Genomic DNA, 19048 nt, shown 5'->3' with positions numbered 1-19048 from the left:
TCCCTCCCTTTCTGCCCATCCCCCACCTCAACCTGCAGTCACTCTCTTGCTCTCTCTCTGCCCCTCTCAAAATAAATAAACTTAAAAGATTAATGAGTCAAGAAGATGTGGTTCATCTATACAATGGAATACTACATGGCAATGAGAAAGAATGAAATCTGGCCATTTATAGCTACATGGATGGAACTTGCAGGTGTTATGCTGAGTGAAATAAGTCAGGCAGAGAAGGACAGATACCATGTGTTTTCATGTATAGGTGGATTAGGACGAACTTAACGGAGTACCATGAGGGAGAAGAAGGGGAAAAAATAGGTGGGGAGAGGGAGGGAAGCAAACCATGAGAGAGCTCTTGAATGCTGAGAATAAACTGAGGGCTGATGGGGGTGGGGGAGAGAGGAAGGCGGGTGATGGGCATGAAGGAGGGCACTTGTGGGGATGAGCACTGGGTATTATATGGAAACCAACTTGACAACAAACTCTTTAAGAAAAAACATAAAATGTGATGAAAAGGAAAGAAACAAACAAACAAACTTTAGGGGCGTCTAGGTGGCTCGGTTAGTTAAGCATCCAACTTCGGCTCTGGTCATGATCTCATGGTTCATGCGTTCAAGCCCTACATAATCTCTACGCTGACAGCTCAGAGCCTGGAGTCTACTTCAGATTCTGTGTCTCCCCCTCTCTCTGCCCCTCCCTTACCTGTGCTCTGTCTCCCTCTCTATCTCCCAAAAATAAATAAAATTTTTTAAAAAAGAAACTTTATAGGAAAAAGAAGAAACATGAAATGAGCCAGAAATAGCATGAAAGCAAATAAGGATGAAAGAAAAATCAAGACCTCCCTGACCTTACCTGACTTTCAAACAAGTGTCTTTTTCTTTGTCAGGTGAATTACCTTTTCTAATTTCACACACACACACAAAAGTAATTTGTGGATAATTCATATTCAACTCAACCAACAGTTAGCAAAGCCCTAAATTATCTCCTTCTGTGTTCTATTATAGCACCCAGTTGTTTTCATACTACTCTCTGCTGTTACTGCTGACTTAATTAACTGCCTTTCTGGCTGGACTATAAACCCTGAGAGAGTAGGAAGCTGTCAATTTCACTCTGTCATATTCTTGGCACCTAACATATTGGCTGGATTTTTTTTTTTATGTTTACCGAATGATGAATGAAAGAATGAATGAATGAAGATGAATTGACCACGCATCGGTCTTTGCTAAGTGTTTTTAGATTTCTGTAAATATCCCGAGTCACAAACTTCAGTGTGAAACAGTGTAGATGCCTAATGAATATATGTTAACTAATCAATGAACCAGGTATACATGTATATAAAAATATCTAATGTCTACCTTCTAACACCATGGTTTAAAGTATTCTAAAATGTTCTTTTCTCATTTACATTCAGGGAATACGGGACTATAAAGAGAATTACTGCTTAGTTTAAAAAAAAGAAAAATCTTGGGAAATACAAATCAAAACCACACTGAGATACCACCTCACGCCAGTCAGAGTGGCTAAAATGAGCAAATCAGAGAACTCTAGATGCTGGCGAGGATGTGGAGAAACGGGCACCCTCCTACACTGTTGGTGGGAATGTAAACTGGTACAGCCCCTCTGGAAAACAGTGTGGAGGTTCCTCAGGAAACTAACAATAGAACTCCCCTATGACCCAGCAATAGCACTGCTAGGAATTTACCCAAGGGATACAGAAATGCTGATGCATAGGAGCACATGTACCCCAATGTTCATAGCAGCACTCTCCACAATAGCTAAAACATGGAAAGAGCCTAAGTGTCCATCAACAGATGAATGGATCAAGAAGATGTGGTTTATCTATACCATGGAATACTACATGGCAATGAGAAACCATGAAATCTGGCCATGTGTAGCAACATGGATGGACCTTGAGGGTGTAATGCTGAGCGAAATAAGTCAGGCAGAGAAGGACAAATATCATATGTTTGCACGTATAGGAGGATTAGGAGGAACTTGACGGAGGACCATGGGGGAGAAGAAGGGGGGAAATGGTGGGGGAAAGAGGGAGAGGCAAACCATGAGAGACTCTTGAATGCTGAGAAACAAACTGAGGACTGATGGATGGAGGGGGGAGGGGGGAGATGGGCATGGAGGAGGGCACTTGTGGGGATGAGCACTGGGTGTTATATGGAAACTAATTTGACAATAAACTATTTGTAAAAAATAAAAAGAAAAATCTTGGAGGTCACTCCATTGGAGGGAAGACCCGGTGAAAACTGAAAAATTGGTGAAGAACTGAAAAATTGGCTGGAGGAATGGATCACCTTTCATGGTTGAGGAAGGTTTGAGGTCCACTCAAGTTCATAGAGAATATATCCTGTGGATTACTCTCATGAGCGGGACTCTGCTTTCTCAGCTCATGTGTGACGAGAAGCTACTCCAAGGAACTCTGTCACGTAGCAAAACCCAAATAAATGTATTTCAGGTTTGGCCAGTCCTTTTCCCATATGATACAAGCTGAATAAAACCCTGGATTAAATTAATCCTTCCTTTGGTTTTATATCCTTTCCTTTAGGGTATTTGGTTGATTGCACTTACATTGATCACATGGGAGGGTGAGATTTACAGAGATAAACCATCTTTTCTTCTTGGTCCTTTGAAGCCAAATAAATTACTTTTAAGGTATCAGAGGTCATTTGAGGCTCATTGAATGATCCCAAGGGCCAGATTCTGTCCTTATTTTTGAAACAATGAACCATTTTTCTACAATGGGCACTTAAAATTCACAGCTCCCAGGGCATTAGTAATCCCAGGAAAGGCCCCTGCTGGCAACCTTATTAGCATCTCTGCCTCTTGATTTTTATTTAATTCCTTTTAATATTCTATCATAATGCTGACATACATTATGGAATTGAGGGCTAGAGAATGAGGACAATATTTCACTACATCATTAAGCCCACAGTGAGTTAATAAATGGCTCAGAATGTGCTTTGAGATCATACACAATGAGGCTTAAAAAAAAAAAAAGAACACCAAGGCAACACTTGTTGAATCACAGTAAGAATGAAAAGGGCATAGACGTGAATGGTTCAATCGTGGCTCATACTAAAATGATAGATTAGAGCTGTGTTTCACATTTGTATTTACAAAGGAATGAAGTAGCATTCTGATGGACGGACTTTTGGAAAGTCGTCCTTCTCTTTTCAAAGCTCTAGAGTGGAGGGGGTTAGAGCATATGGATGTGTAGTGGGGAGGCCCAGAGAGGACAAGAACAGAATCATCTAGCATTAAAATGTTGGCACAGATCACAGAATGTCTCATACTGAGGGTCACCTTCAATTTTTAAATCACATTTATAAACAGCATCTCATTCCAGCTCACAAAAAATTTGAGCAACAAGATCCTTGCCCCAGTAGAAAATGTAGAACTCTCCAACTTCCCTTTGGGGAGCCCTAGTCCATTCCTACCTCCCTGCTGACCAAGGCTGCTCTCAATCAGTGCTTCTCAGACTTTCCTAGGGACACAGGTCACCCCCAAGGATCTTGTTAACATGTAGATCCTGCTGCGGTCAGTGGAGCCTGAGAGTCTTTGCATTTCTAACAAACCCCAGGTGCAGCGGGTTCTGCTGTGAGAAGCATCGTCCTGAAAAGATCACTGTCCTACATCATCACACAAGATTTAGATGGAAGCAACTCCAATCTACACTTAATAAGATGCATCAAGGTTCTTGTGCTAAGTGATGAGCAGGCAGAAGGAGTCAGCAAGTGACAGACTCCTGGATGATTTTCACAAAGTCAAGTCAAGCGCTTCTAGAGCTGATTTAAGAGCAGAGACCAAGGGGCACCTGGGTGGCTCAGTCAGTTAAGCATCTTCAGCTCAGAACCTGATCTCACGATTTGTGACTTCGAACCCTGCATGCCCTGCTTCGGGGTCTCTGCTGTCAGCACAGAGCCTGCTTTGGATCCTCTGTTCTCTCTCTCTCTGCCCCTCCCCTTCTTGCCCTCTCTCTCTCTCAAAAATAAATAAGCATTAAACATTTTTTTAGGAGAGCAGAAATCAAGAAGTTGTAAAGGGCCTTCTAGAGATCTTGGATTCAGTAAACTAAGGCATGAGCTCTTAATTGTTTGAGGGTCATCCACTCTTTTAAGAATGTCTTAAAGACTATAGATTTTCTTTCCAGGAAAATGTACACATAGGCAAACAATTTTGTATATAATTATAGCTGTTCCTATACTCTTTTGTTCTACAGGCAATTTAAGAAATCTTGACCTGGGGGTGTCCCAGGATCTGGAAAAACAAACAAACAAAAACATTTTAAACTCTCATGGGGGGGGGCGCCTAGGTGGCCCAGTTGGTTAAGCAGCCGACTTCTTCAATTCAGGTCATGAATTCACGGTTCATGAGTTCGAGCCCAAGTAGGGCTCTGTGCTAACAGCTCAGAAGCCTGGAGCCTGATTGAGGTTCTGTGTCTCCCTCTCTCTCTTTGCCTCTCCCCCACTCACACACTCTCTCTCTCTCAAAAATAAACAAACATTTTTTAAAAAGCTTTAAACCCTCATTGGGATATGGACAGTTTTTCAATACAACCCTTGTGAGAGAACTAAGCCAATCACCTAAAAGCACAGATGAAACACACACACACACACACACACACACACACACACACACACACACACACGGGTATGGGAAGGCAAAGAATTTGAGACTTATAACAAAAGCAATGAAAAATTACCTGCATCCCAAAGGAGATCAGAAGCAAGCACACCAAAACAGAAACTGCAAAAACTAGTAACCTGCCCCATTTCTCAGTGAACGGCCTCTGGGTCACCAGAATCCTAATCTTCAGGGACACTTAGTAAAATGCAGATTTCTGAGCCATAACCCAGATCACATGGACATGTGGTTCAAAACTCTGCATCATATAATATCCCTAGGAAATTCCTATGCACATTAAAGTTTGAGAAATCCTATTCCTCAGGTTACATTAATGAAATTAAGAGATCCTCTCCCAACTCCCCCACACCCAATTCAGAACATAGTCATATTCTAATTTGATGCCACCCGTATGACAAGGAAATGGATTCCAAGAGAATATTGATCCAAAATGTATTCTTGAGTTGTGCTCATCATTGGAATAGGATTTTTTTAAACATTTTTATTTATTTCTGAGAGAGAGAGAGAGAGAAACAGCATGAGCAGGGGAGGGTCAGGGAGAGAGGGAGACACAGAATAGGAAACAGGCTCCAGGCTCTGAGCTAGGCTGTCAGCACAGAGCCCAATGCAGGGCTCGAACCCACAAACCATGAGATCATGACCTGAGCTGAAGTCAGACGCTTAACAAACTGAGCCACCCAGGAGAACCTGGAATAGGATTTTAAATGCAAATATATTTCCTGTCCCGGCCTCCACTCCTTGCTCTTTCCTTCCTTTCCCCTGGACTCAGGCTCACAAATTCCCCTTCCCTTTTCTAGGGCCTCTCATCTAAATTGGGTATAATATGGGGTAGATTGTGTAGGAAGTTTGATAGAATAAAAGGTACAGAAAATGTCAAGGTAATACACAGAAGTTTCTTTGACATAACTAAATCTATAAATATTGCTCTATGGATATCAGTCTTTATAAAAGTGAAAATCTATGGTTCTCAACCCTGACTTCCTATTAAAGTTAATAAAATCACAGAGATCTGATCTCCAATCTCAATGGTTCTAATTAAGAAAGTATGAATAAGACAATTATGGTTAAGGGTTGGAGTCTAAGCATCTGTATTACAATGAAAAGGAAAACCACCATTAAAAATTCTCACAATCAATAATAATACAAATAAAAGTTAATGAGTACTTAGTATGAAAATAGTGATAAATGTTTCACAGGCAGTAGCTCATTAAGTCTTTACATTTTCATAACTTGGAACTATGAGGAACATCATTTTTACAACCAAAAGTCATAGAAGACAGGTGACTGTCTCAAGGTCATGGCTGCTAAATGCAGAGCTCTCCTTAGAACTCTGATACAAGTGCCCACACTACACAATAAACTATGCCTTCCATATGAAGCCATCATTCAGAACTGCTGGTATGGATGTGTGTACAACTGTGTACATATGTGTTATATACACACATGTGAGAGAGAGAATTTATGTAGAACCTGGTAGAGAGGCAACTCTGTGGCTTAGGACACTTGGGGAAAGAGAGGTGTCCCCAAATAAAGACTCAATGAGCTGTTGAGAGCAATCATCCCCTAATGGGAAAAATAGGAAAAGGAGAGGAGTCACCAGGAAGTGAAGTGAGTGTGGAAACCAACACAGGAGGTTGACTAATATGAACTTAAGGTGATGTTTTACTGAAGACTAGCTGTGTTCTCCCCATTTTCCCTGCCTCAGAGAATGCTACCACCACCTAGGTATTGTATCCTCCAATTCCTCTTTGTCTACTCTGGAAAGATAAAGAAAGAAAACAGCTCAGGGTAAGATGGAGGGATGTGAAGGGTAGAACAAGATCTCCTGACAATTAGCTAACTGGTGCTGAAAGCAGAATACTTTGTCCCTAGAAAATTGCATATACTCAGAAGGTGCCACAGAAGATTTTGGGGGGTTTCAGAATTAAGAGAGGTCACCCTGATCTAGGTGATCCAGAAGCTCTTTAGATACCTAGCGAAGGCAACCTTTTTCAAGCATGGTTTTTGAAGAGAGCATGCCCAATTCTCAGTTCTAAATACATTTTCCTATTATAAATGAGAAACGTGTTGCTGCGGATCTGTTTAGTGACAGCCCAAAGCAGAAGCTGGTTCTCCTGTTTCTGAAACCCAGGGTTATTTTCACCAATGATTTCCTACTAAGCAAAAGGTATGGGAGTAAAAGCAAAGAATCCAGTGCCTGACCTGCCTGGGTTCAAACCGTGATACTAAAACATACTAGCTACGTGTGTGACATTGAGCAAGTTACTTAACCTCTCTGAGTGTCTCTATTTGGAAAATAATGACGATGATGCTAATGATAATAAAACTAATTTTGTAGTATTTTGTCACATGGTAGCAAAGATGGGATAATCTAATATATGAAAAAGTCTTGACCAAGAGTAAGTGTGTTTATTACCATTATCGCTTCTTTAGGCTACTATATATTATAATCCTCAAGCAGCACTAACCAGCATTCATCATACATGGAATGCCCCTCAAATTGGTCTTCCAAGATGTTCCAAGAAAATCTGAAACCTCTTATTTTTCTGATCAGGGGGTTCAGTGAAATCAAGAGTGTCTATAATTTGCTTGGAGCTTCACAGCATGGAGATATGAAGACAGAAATAAAAACTTCTTTTTGGTTCTTGGATCCATATATTCTGTACCTCCTTGCCTGACCCAGTGTACTAGGTTGAATGCCATCCTCCCAAAATTCCTGTCCTTCTCAGAACCGTAGAATGTGACCTGATTTGGAAATAGGGTTGTTACAGGTGTAATGAGTTAAGATGTCTGATCATACTAGAGTATGCTGGACCCTACATCCAATATGACTGGTGTCCTTAAAAGGAGAGACCAATAATGTATAAGTTGTTGAATCACTATATCGTACAGCTGACATTAGAACGTTGTATATCAACCATAATTCAATAAGAAATAAACAAAAATAATAAATAATTTAAGTGAGGGAAAGATAATACCGAGACAGAGGCATACAATTGGAGAAGGCCATTCAATGATAAAGGCAGAGATTGGAGTGATAGGTCTACGAGCCAAGAAACAACAGAAGCTAAGAGAAAGGCATGGGACAAAGTCTCCTCTGGAGCTTTAGAAAGGACATAGAGAGTACTGTTAGCTCACCTTGATTTCAGGCTTCTAGTTCCCAACACTGTGCAAGAATAAATTTATGGTTTTAAGCCACCAAGTTTATGGACATTTGGGATGACAGCCACAGAAAACTAATACATGCAGTAGACCACAATGCCCGTAGAACAGCAGTGCAAGAGGGCCTGCACTGAGCTGTGGTCTCCAGTTCTGTGTGGGGTTACATCCCTAAACAGCTAAGGGCACAGAGGGCACTGGGAGCTCTGCAAGCCACATGAGATGACTTAATTTCTTAGATGAAGTTCATCCCTCTCAAGCCCTCTTCAATAGCCAAGCACTTAGTTGCAATGCCTATGTTTCCTTATCTCTGCTTTTTTGAAACACAGTAGTAAGTTGCTTTGCAGAAGGACTTTTGGGGAGCACTCACCAGCACAACACTTATGAGTGGTGAAAAAAGCAGAAGTGGGCAGAGGAGGAAGCTGAATCACAGTGCAATTGTGACAGAGGCGCCGGCCAATCCTACAGAGAGTTCTGGAGTTGGAATGGCCCTTTGGAGTGTTCCCAACTGGGGCTTGGAGGCCAGACCTTTGTACCCACACTTAGACCAATTATTAGATGCAAGCTGCTCACACAAAGGAGCAGAAGCTTTGGTCAAGGCTATTCTATCAGCTGCAGACAATATCTGGTGATGAACACAGCTGTGAGCAGCTGGGAAAATGAGCACCTTGGTCTGAAAAGGGATCTGGCAGGTGCACTGCTGCATCTCCGCTGTATACTAGTGGAAGTCCTTCCATTGAATCAACATTTGTTATTAGAATGTGGCCATGTGACCCTCCTACACTGTTGGTGGGAATGTAAACTGGTACAGCCCATCTGGAAAACAGTGTGGAGGTTCCTCAGGAAACTAACGATAGAACTCCCCTATGACCCAGCAATAGCACTGCTAGGAATTTACCCAAGGGATACAGAAATGCTGATGCATAGGAGCACATGTACCCCAATGTTCATAGCAGCACTCTCCACAATAGCTAAACCATGGAAAGAGCCTAAGTGTCCATCAACAGATGAATGGATCAAGAAGATGTGGTTTCTCTATACCATGGAATACTACATGGCAATGAGAAACCATGAAATCTGGCCATGTGTAGCAACATGGATGGACCTTGAGGGTCTTATGCTGAGCGAAATAAGTCAGGCAGAGAAGGACAAATATCATAGGTTTGCACGTATAGGAGGATTACGAGGAACTTGACGGAGGAACAAGGGGGAGAAGAAGGGCAGAAATGGTGGGGGAAAGGGAGAGAGGCAAACCATGAGAGACTCTTGAATGCTGACAAAAACTGAGGACTGATGGATGTGGGGGGAGGGGGGGATGGGCATGGAGGAGGGCACTTGTGGGGATGAGCACTGAGTGTTATGTGGAAACTAATTTGACAATAAACTATTAAAAAAAAAAAAAGAATACTTCAAAAAAAAAAGAACGTGGCCATGTGAGAGTGTACCTGGACTAGAATCTCCTTAGGTGCTCTCAAATCATGTATATAGTGATCCAAGAGGTCTCAACATTGCATTCTTAGACATTTCTGTCTCCCACCATACATTTTCCATTACTCTAAAAATCTCCATTTGGAGAAGGCCTGGATGGTTCAATTGGTTGAGTGTCCAGCTCTTGATTTTGGCTCACGTCACTATCTCATGGTTCTTGGGATCAAGCCCTGCATCAGGCTCTGGGGTGATAGCATGGAGCCTGCTTGGAATTCTCTCTCTCTGCTCATCTCTCTCCCTCTCTCAATTAATTAAACTTTAAAAAATAAAAATAAAAAATTAAAATCTCCATTTGAAATTGGCTTCTAGTCACATTTGGACCGTGGCAATTCTTTCTCTTTTTCTAGTGATCTATGGACAGAGAGGATAATCATCTGACTCTACATGAAATCACCATCCATTTGTTCACTTATTTATCCATTCATTTGCCAATCATCACACATATTCACAATGTATTCTATGCTAAACAAAGTATTGATCACTACACAAATGAATGAGGTTGTACAAGGCCTTACCCGGCATGATAAGGAGCTGGTGTTGCTCTGGACACAACAAAGGATTATGGGCAACACCGTGACTTGAATAGGTTTGGGTTACTGAAAAATCTCTCTGTTGGTGGTAGAGCAAATGGATTGCTGAATGGTCCATAGGACACAGTGCATAGGTAGGAGATTCAAATATCAGTTGAGTTACTCTTCAGACTTCAGGTCATCACTCTGTCCTTTCTCGTAGACCCATTTTGCCCACAAGTCAGCAGCATTGCCAAAGGGCATGTGGACAGCCTGCTTGGGTGGCAATGCTCACACTGTCCTAAGTCACAAGTAGCCGATGGGGCCCAGTCACATGTCTTTGTGCAAACACACCGTGTATGTGACCCCAGGTTGCAAACACTTGGTATGAAGTACACAGTTATCAACATACACTGGATGCCTCTAAAACATGAAACCCGAGAGGATGCCTGATTCCATTCTGGCTTTTCCTCTCCATAGTCTCAATAGCTTTGGACCAGTCCCTAATAGATAAAGTAAATCTCTCAGTGGGTGAGATCTAACTATATAACCTATATTCCAAAAAAACAAAAGCAAGATGATTCTTTTTTTTTAAATTAGCCAACTATAGATTGGAAAATAGAAGAGAAAATATCATATTAATAATAATTATTTGAAGGTAATAGCTTATGTTCTTTAATGCAGTTCCAACATAAATGTCATTGTAAGAAATGATATTTCATTTCAATACTAACAAATCAGGTACTTAGTGTGCTGGGGGAGAAATGATTGGAACTACTTTAAAGCTGCATTAACCAGAGAAACTGCAAAAATATTTATATTCTTATGAAGGAAGGAAGGAATGCCCCTCATGGGTGTATTTAAGTATCCTCCATCTTTTGGATAAATGGTAATGCTAAACAAAAAATGGAAAGATGACCTTAGAATAATAACCTCAGGACTCAACTGGGACCAAGCTTCTCAATGTACAAAAAATCATTTGCAATATGTTCAGGATGGAAATTTCTATACTGCTTTATAGCTCATAGACTGCATTATATACCTCAAACAAAAATCTCCAAAACACCTAACTCTGGGCTGGCTTCCTTCCCCTGGGGTGCCCCCACCCCTTTGTAAAATTATTCATCATCCTCTTACTCGCTGTCTGCAATTCTGCTCAGTTACTCAACAGTGTTTGTAAGGACAGAAAAACAAAGGGAAGGAGAAAACCAATCCATTCAGAGAGGTGTTTCATATAGAGGATGGGATTGTTAAAGCAAAACCCAGTCTGGCACCATTACGCCTTCCTCTAGCCAATTCCTTCTCCATTCTTTCTTACAAAGATCTCATGCAAAGGCCACGTAGACAATTTCACAGGGCAAATGCTGAGCTGGTATGTGAAAGCCATCCCATTGGGCAAGTCTCTGTCATTTGGTGTCATTTGTAACAGCCCCTGGGTTTGTTACACAGAAGATGGAGTGTTGGTGGAGGCCTGAATCTTTGAGTCATCTAGTTTTCAAACAGCAACTCCAGAGGACTTTGAGTTTCTAGTTGATTTATCGTGAATGACAGTGATACTTATCTGACTGGAAGCTGTTAGCCTGAATTGCTGCTTGGAGAAACAAAGTCAATGAAAGTCACCACTCCAATAGATCTGTGAAGGATGCATGGAGTTGTCTTTTAAACAAGTGTCTGGCCCCTATTCTTCAAGGGGCACACAGCCAGAGGGATACAAGTCTATATCCATAAGGCCTTAGAGTCAACAACATTCCAGGCTTATTTTTCCCAGTCATATAGGCTTTGAATGCCAAGGGACTGAACATATTCCTGATGATAAAACCTTCAAGTACAATCATATCTGCATTCTCTTTTGGCCCTTACAAAACTCTTGTACAGCAGAGAGAAAAGGAATCCTTATGAATATTGACATTTGATATATGAAACATACACAGGTTTGTAAAGGTATGTAGCTTGCAGCACTGCTAAGTGGAAAAGTGAGGTCCTTTGATGCCTAATCTTATGCCCCTCCAATGATCTCACTCTTCTTATTCTACATTGACATTAATTTGGGTAAACTGGATTAATTCAACCTAATAATTTATTAAGTCAATAACAGAACAGTAATTTATTAATTCAATAACTGAACTGGTTGGACTGGTTGGCTATTTAACAGAATTAATAGATCAGAACAGGTGGTTCAGTAGTCTTCTCTCAGGAAAAAAAAAGTCTTCGGCCAGGTGGGAAGTTAGGTAATACTCATTACCTGCCACTCCCTGTCCTCTCTGATAGCTAACAGATTTCCACAAGCACAGGACCACGTAGGTGCCAAGTGCTTCCTGGCTGTTCCAGGAGAATATCAAAGCCAACACAATGAGCTTTAATGTTAGTAAGGTCCAGGTATCCTTGGGGTTGAATGGAAGACTGTCCAGCTGCCTAACAAATTTAAAAGATCTCTTACCATGGCATGTCATAACATCCCTTATTTATGTTCCTCTAGTGGGGGTGGGGCTGGAGATGGAGGAGGAAGATCAACTAAAACAGCCTGCTTTAGCAGCTACCCAGCTGCTCATGTAGTTAATACAGCTGTAGAAAGAATGTGATCTATACAAGCCTCTCCCTTGACACTGGAGCATGAGCCCCAGATCCACTCATGGTAGGGAGACACACATCATAAACACACTTCTATGTGCTCTGGTGATAGCAGGCCAAAAAAGGGCTGCTGGTGTGACACCTAGATTCACAGCTATCTATAGATACACAATCCTGAGCTCTAATTCATCCCTATTGAGAACATTTAGATAAGCACATAAGATAGAAGCACACAATACACAGAGGTAAAGGGCAATATCTATGCACCAACCTACACCCTTTATGATGCAAGGGGGACCAGTTGAGTTGTGCAAAAGATAACAAGAGATTCCCATGGATATAACAGGGCCAGGCCGAGGTTCCATAAAAGTTGGGGGTGCATGTCTGAGGGAAGCCCCCTGCCACCTGCTGGCCAGGGCACATGATTGAGAAACCAGGTCAGTAGGCACGTACAAATTGCTTCCAGGATAAACACAGGTTGTGTGGCAGTGAAGGCAGTCATTGATTAGTTCTGCAAGATGAGATAGCAGGGCCAGACTACCTGGAGACTTCTTCCATGTTCAGGAAAGGAAGAAGAACTGAGGGGCCTTTAATAGCCTTCCCCCACCCACCCCCCATCACAGTATATTGCTACTGGACAGAAAGCATGCATATGCCCAAGCCTCACATACCTGATAGGGCCCCTGGTTGCAGCCACAGTAGCTGCTCTCCATGGTGTAGCTTCTGGACACCCCCATCTCTCTCCACACCACCACCCGGGCTGTGGAGGCTCGGGATTTCTCCACGAGAAAACTGCAGCTGCTCATCGTGAATGCCGGAGCTAGCTTATCAAGGATTTTGGGAAGAGTCTACAATAAAAAATAAAATAAAATCGTGATGAATTAGGGATACTATCATAAAAAAATAATGTCTCAACATTTATTAACCATCTCAGTATATCAAACATTTAATATATGCTACTTCAAATCTTCTATCAACCCTAAGAAATGGATATCAAGGGTTTGTTGTTTTTTGCTTTTAAATGAGAAATCTGAGACTTAGACAAGGTAGAAAGCAGCAGCTTAAGTCTAACTACAAAGTGGCTGGAATGGGATCCAAATGTCACTCTGGCCTACTCGAAAGACCACCATCTTCCAGTTCCATGTTTCTCCATCACTGTGGATCGATATTGCACACACATACATTCTGCCTCCCACATCGCTGTGTTGAGCTCCATGGAAAGACACATATTTCATAGGGACTGAAACTGAGAGGGTGACTCCACTCAGTCTCATGGTTTTCTAGCTCCAAGAGTCTAGCTAAGGACTGTTGACTTATCTCAGATGCACAAGTCATTGATGATCATTGAGGGTCACATATAAAGTTTTCTAAAAGAGTACGAACTCAACTCTCTAGTTCCATCTTGTTAATCTCATAAATCTGAGGCTGGACCAGTTATAAAACTCATAAAAAAATCCATCCTCTGTGGATTCTTATATCCCACCTTTTCTTGGGATAGAAAAGCTTTAGGTGAGACCACTTAATCTATGTTTAAAAAGTATCTGTGAATCCTTGTCACTCTGATTGACAGGAAGGGGGCTTCAAGTCACCAGACCTCCCCCTTCAAGGACGATGACTCAAGAGTTCATAGCACCCCATGTCCTTGGGTTAGCAGAAATACCTAGATAGTCCCAAGTTTTATGTCATTAACAAGAAGTGCTCTATACTTCCCTGCTGACAGAATATGCACAAACCAGTACATAATACAAAATTATGCAAACTAGATAACAAACAGTAAAACTTCAGGCTTTTGGACAAATTGTGGGGAGAAGGCAGAGGGACAGAATGAGAATACGAATTAGGAGTATTTCTAAAGAAATGTAATTTTGTTAATTTCTAGAACACTGAGCAAATCTCTTAATATCCCTGGGTTCTTACTGTCCTCATGCTTAACATTACTTAATTACATTAATATAAAGATTAATACAAGTATTAATTATATTATAAATTACCTATAATGTATGTGTATGTTAACATAATTATTCATATAATTTAGTATGATCTTTACATTCCCACATAGCCCATAGACCCACAGCATCATTTGAACAAGGGAAATGAGTTGCTAATGTCCTCACTTGAGTTTCTACAATTGTCTCCTAATTGATTTCATCTATCCACACTTGTCCCTCTCTCCCAGTGATTCCTTCACCTCATTTTTTTCTCCTTCAAACTGTTCATTGCAATCACAGTAAAATTAATGTTCATGTAATTAGCTGTTTATTTTCCTTCTCTTCTGCAGCCTAGAAGTTCTATAAGGACAGGTCTGTGTCTTGCTCACAGGAAAATCTCTGCACTTGAAGCTGTGCGGCTCATAGAGGGTACTCCATAATTATTTGTCAAAATAAATAGGATCTGCTAGTACAGACCCTTAGGGGACTGCGCGCGTGCGCACACACACACACACACACACACACACACACACACTATTATTTGAATACTAGTAGACAATTTATTTTATGTTTTTTATGTAATATACATATTACATAAAACATTTATGTTATACATGTAACAATTAAAGTGATTGAAAATATTTGAAAATAGTTTTAATTTATCAATGTTTTACCTTGTTATAGGAAGGTTAATTGGATATAATTTAAATAATCTCTCTTTTCTTACTTAAGTGAACCTGATTTTCTGAGCTCATATAGCGCCTACCCAAATGACCACACATTCCATTTAGTGGCGTGTATCTCAGAAAGCTTTATAAGCTATGATCCCTTTGTTGGAGCCTGGAGAATATGGAATTTACAAGGTGCAATTGGAACTTGTCTCTTACGTATCCACAGCAAGAGTTTACCCATTAAATAATGGGCTCCAAAACTACTATGGCATTGATAATAAAGTCCTGATTCTATTTTCCTTTTGATCTCACACAAGTTGATTTATGTCAGAGTGAGAAATGAAGATAATTATAGCTTTAGTATTTGGAGATTGTCTTCGTTTTGTTTTGTAAATGAAGTAAGACATAGATGAAGGCTGCATATGAACTGAGCCAGTGGAGCCCTGCTGGGATGCTCCCAGGGACAGAAAAAGACTTGGACATTGAACTCTTTCTTTCCCACTTGCTCTGTGCCCTTAAACTTTGTCTTGGTTTCCAAAACTTGAAAATTATAATAGCTGCCTTTTCATTGAACACTTGCTATGTATATTACATGCATTAGGTCGATTAATCATCCCAAGCCTTTGACTTAAGTTCTATTACTATCTCCTAATAGAGAGGCTGGACAAGTAACTTTTTGGTGGTCACAGAGTTAGGACAAATCCAGAACGTCAACCCAAATGTTCTAATTCAGATCACGTGAGCTTAGTGTAACCATTGCAGAACAGAACTTCTTCAACAGGTATTATAATTCCATGGGCATGTAAAGGAATACCAGGAATGAATGACGTAACATACATGCACAGCGTGGCCCAGGAGCTGGCATTTGGCATGGTCTCAACACAAACCTAGCGGGGACTGAAAGACTAGACAAGCAGCAGCCCTGAGAATGAGTCTTTTGCATCCCTGGAGGCACTGAATCCCATTTGTCCTGGAGTAGCTGGGTCCGGAGCACCTCAGCAGATGGGGGACGGGCTGGTCCTGAATCATTAATTCTGGTTTTGAGGCACATTGTAAAAGCCTGAGCTGCATTTCAATTCACCTGCTTTCTGCTGATTCTTCCGAGCCCTGCCTGGTTTCCCAAATTCACAAAAGATAGAACTTTCAAAGACACACTGACTATGAACCCATCAGACAGCTCATTTCCAGGGAGAAACCCTCTCTGGGGCGCCAATTCCCCATGATCAACTCCACAGAACTCACAAGTCTTCTCTTTTCTCTGAATTAAGCATGTGGCAAGGGCATGGCCAGGACCAGGAGTCAAAAGTATGAATGTTGGATCACACTACATGGTTTGACCTGGAGAAGGTCATTTAAGTCTGCTAACCTTCATGTTTGTCATCACAGAAGGAGGAGGGGTAAGAGTAACCCCTACCTTTAGTGAGGCGGGAAAGTGACCAGAACCCTCAGTAAACATACAGTGTTGTTACTGTGCTCTTTAGAGGTTGAGAAGAGAGGAAGGGTCACTCTGCTTAATATTCATACTCCCAAGGTGGAAAAAATATCTTTTAAAACCTCTCTTTTACCTTATATATTTCCCTTAACTTAGATAATCCCCACTTACCAAGTGCCCAACAAAGACTTACTCCCTCTTCATTCTGCAGAGTAGTTTGACTCAGGGTTTTGTTTCTGTCTCATAGAAGCCACGCTTTAAAAGATCACCGAGGGGGATGCCTGGGTGGCTCAGTCGGTTGAGTGTCCGACTTCAGCTCAGGTCATGATCTCACGGTTTGTGGGTTCGAGCCCTGCACTGGGCTCTGTGCTGACAGCCAGCTCAGAGCTTGGAGCCTGCTTCAGATTCTGTATCTCCCTCGCTCTCTGACCCTCCCCTGTTCACGCTCTCTTTCTCTCTCAGAAATAAATAAAATGTTAAAAAATTAAAAAAAAAAAATAAAAGACCACCAAGGTCAGTATCCGAGGTGTGCTCTGGTGCTGGATCACCTGGGTCCTAATCCCAGCTCTTGCTAACTATGTGACCTTTAGACATTTTACCTCATCTCTGCTTCTCCCCTTCCTCATATATGAAATGGGGTGCTATTAAAAGTACCTATTCACTTCACAAACACTGGTTAAGCGTATCCCATTGCTGCACACTGTTCTAGAAGACACAGTTGTTGTGAAGATTAAATGAATGAATGTATATGGGGTGCTTTGAACAGTGCCTGGCACATGCTCGCTACTGTGGAAGTAGTACCCACAGTTGTTATCTATGCCACTCTCACAACTGGAAATTTATGAGGAAGATCAATGGCAGGAAATGTCACTAGCAGGAGATAGTTTTCAGGCAGGGCTGCCAAAGAACTAATTTCAATCCACATCTCAGTTCACTGTGATCTACAATAGGCAGTTAAAATTCCTTAAGGCTCAAGTTTTAATTATCACGTAATTCATACCATTCTATGTTTTTTAAATTTTATTTATTTTGAGAGAAAGAAAGGGAGAACATAAGCAGGAGAGGGGCAGAGAGAGAGGGAGAGAGAGAATCCCAAGCAGGCTCCACACTGATAGCACAGAGCCTGACATGGGGCTCAATCTCACAAACCGTGAGACCATGACCTGAACTGAAATCATGAGTCAGACACTTAACTGACTGAGCTATTCAGAAACCCCAAAATCAAACTAAAAATCATTCATGATATTTTTGCAGGGAACATCTTTTAACACTGCTCATCATATTTGCCCCTCAAAAACTGGTCTAAAGCCAGCTAGGATCATCTACTCAACTCTGCATCAATAGAGTTAATCAATCCTTTCTGTGGTACCTCCTAATATTCTCATTTTTGTACTTATTATTCTGTACTTTTAAGTTTCTGATAATCTGCCTCTCTCCCAACTGCTATTTCGTAGAAGTCACGCTTTGCTCAGCTTTGTTACATAAATACCTAGTACAGTGCTTGGCACATTAGGTAGATAATCAATAAATGTTTACTTTTTCTTAACATTTGTTCATTTCTGAAAGTGAGAGAGACAGAGCATGAGTGGGGGAGGGCCAGAGAGAGAGGGAGACAGGATTTGAAGCAGGCTCCAAGCTCGGAGCTGTCAGCACAGAGCCCAATGTGGGGCTCGAACTCACTGACCACAAGAACATGACCTGAGCTAAATTTGGACACTCAACCAACTGAGCCACCCAGGCGCCCCAGTAAATGTTTACTTTTAAAAATACGTATATCACCTTTATTGAGGTAAGTGAACAGTTTGATGATTTTTAGGAAATGTATATAGTTATTTTAATGTTTACTTATTTTTGAGAGAGGGAGAGACAGAGCGACAACAGGGGAAGGGCAGAGAGAAAGAAAGAGACAGAATTCGAGGCAGGCTCTAGGTTCTGAGCTGTCAGCACAGAGCCCAATGCGGGGCTGGCACTCACAGACTGCCAAGAACATGACCTGAACCGAAGTTGGACGCTTAACCACTGAGCCACCCAGGCAACTGTAGGAAATGTATATAGTTCTCACCACAGTTCAGTTTGGGAACACTTTTATCACCGTACAAACATGTCTTTCATGCTCACTTCCAGTCAGTCCTGCCCTAAGCAACCCCTGATCTGCTTTTTAACTCCATAATTTTTGCTTTTTAAGAAATTTCATTTAATTAAACCATACATTTTGTATTTGTTTCTGACTTCCTTTTTTTTTTTTTTTAATGTTTTATTTATTTCTAGGAGAGAGAGAGACAGCATGAGCAGGGGAGGGTCAGAGAGAGAGGGAGTCACAGACTGAAACAGGCTCCAGGCTCTGAGCTGGCAGTCAGCACAGAGCCCCATGCGGGGCTCGAACCCACGAACCGTGAGATCATGACCTAAGCGAAAGTCGGACGCTCAACCGACTAAGCCACCCAGGCGCCCCTCTGACTTCCTTTTTTAAGTTTATGTTATTGCATGCATCAGTACTTTGTCCCTTTTCATTGGTGGATAAGTTTCCATTGTATGAATATAGTATGTATGAAGATTCCGTGTTCTGGGTACCCATTCACAAGTTGGCGGACATGTTTGCATTGTTACCAGTTTGGGGATATAGTGTAATTATACTTCTATAAG

At 41.4% G+C, this 19048-nt stretch overlaps 1 protein-coding gene across 1 annotated transcript in view; it reads right to left on the bottom strand.

Annotated features, from left to right (window-relative positions):
• Positions 1-19048, bottom strand: part of AGBL1 (AGBL carboxypeptidase 1) — a gene marked incomplete at its 5' end in the record, with an annotated part of 692079 nt that overhangs the window by 306134 nt on the left and 366897 nt on the right. Inside the window, one exon of the mRNA XM_077774253.1 lies at positions 13046-13222. Coding sequence (XP_077630379.1) covers positions 13046-13222 — 177 coding nt within the window. The remainder of the gene's footprint in view (positions 1-13045; positions 13223-19048) is intronic.

This window comes from Crocuta crocuta, unplaced genomic scaffold, assembly GCF_008692635.1.
Source record: "Crocuta crocuta isolate KB4526 unplaced genomic scaffold, BGI_CrCroc_1.0 scaffold7, whole genome shotgun sequence".
Classification (NCBI taxonomy): Eukaryota; Metazoa; Chordata; class Mammalia; order Carnivora; family Hyaenidae; genus Crocuta; species Crocuta crocuta.
The sequence above is the reverse complement of the archived record's forward strand: the minus strand, read 5'-3'. Positions and strand labels throughout refer to the sequence as shown.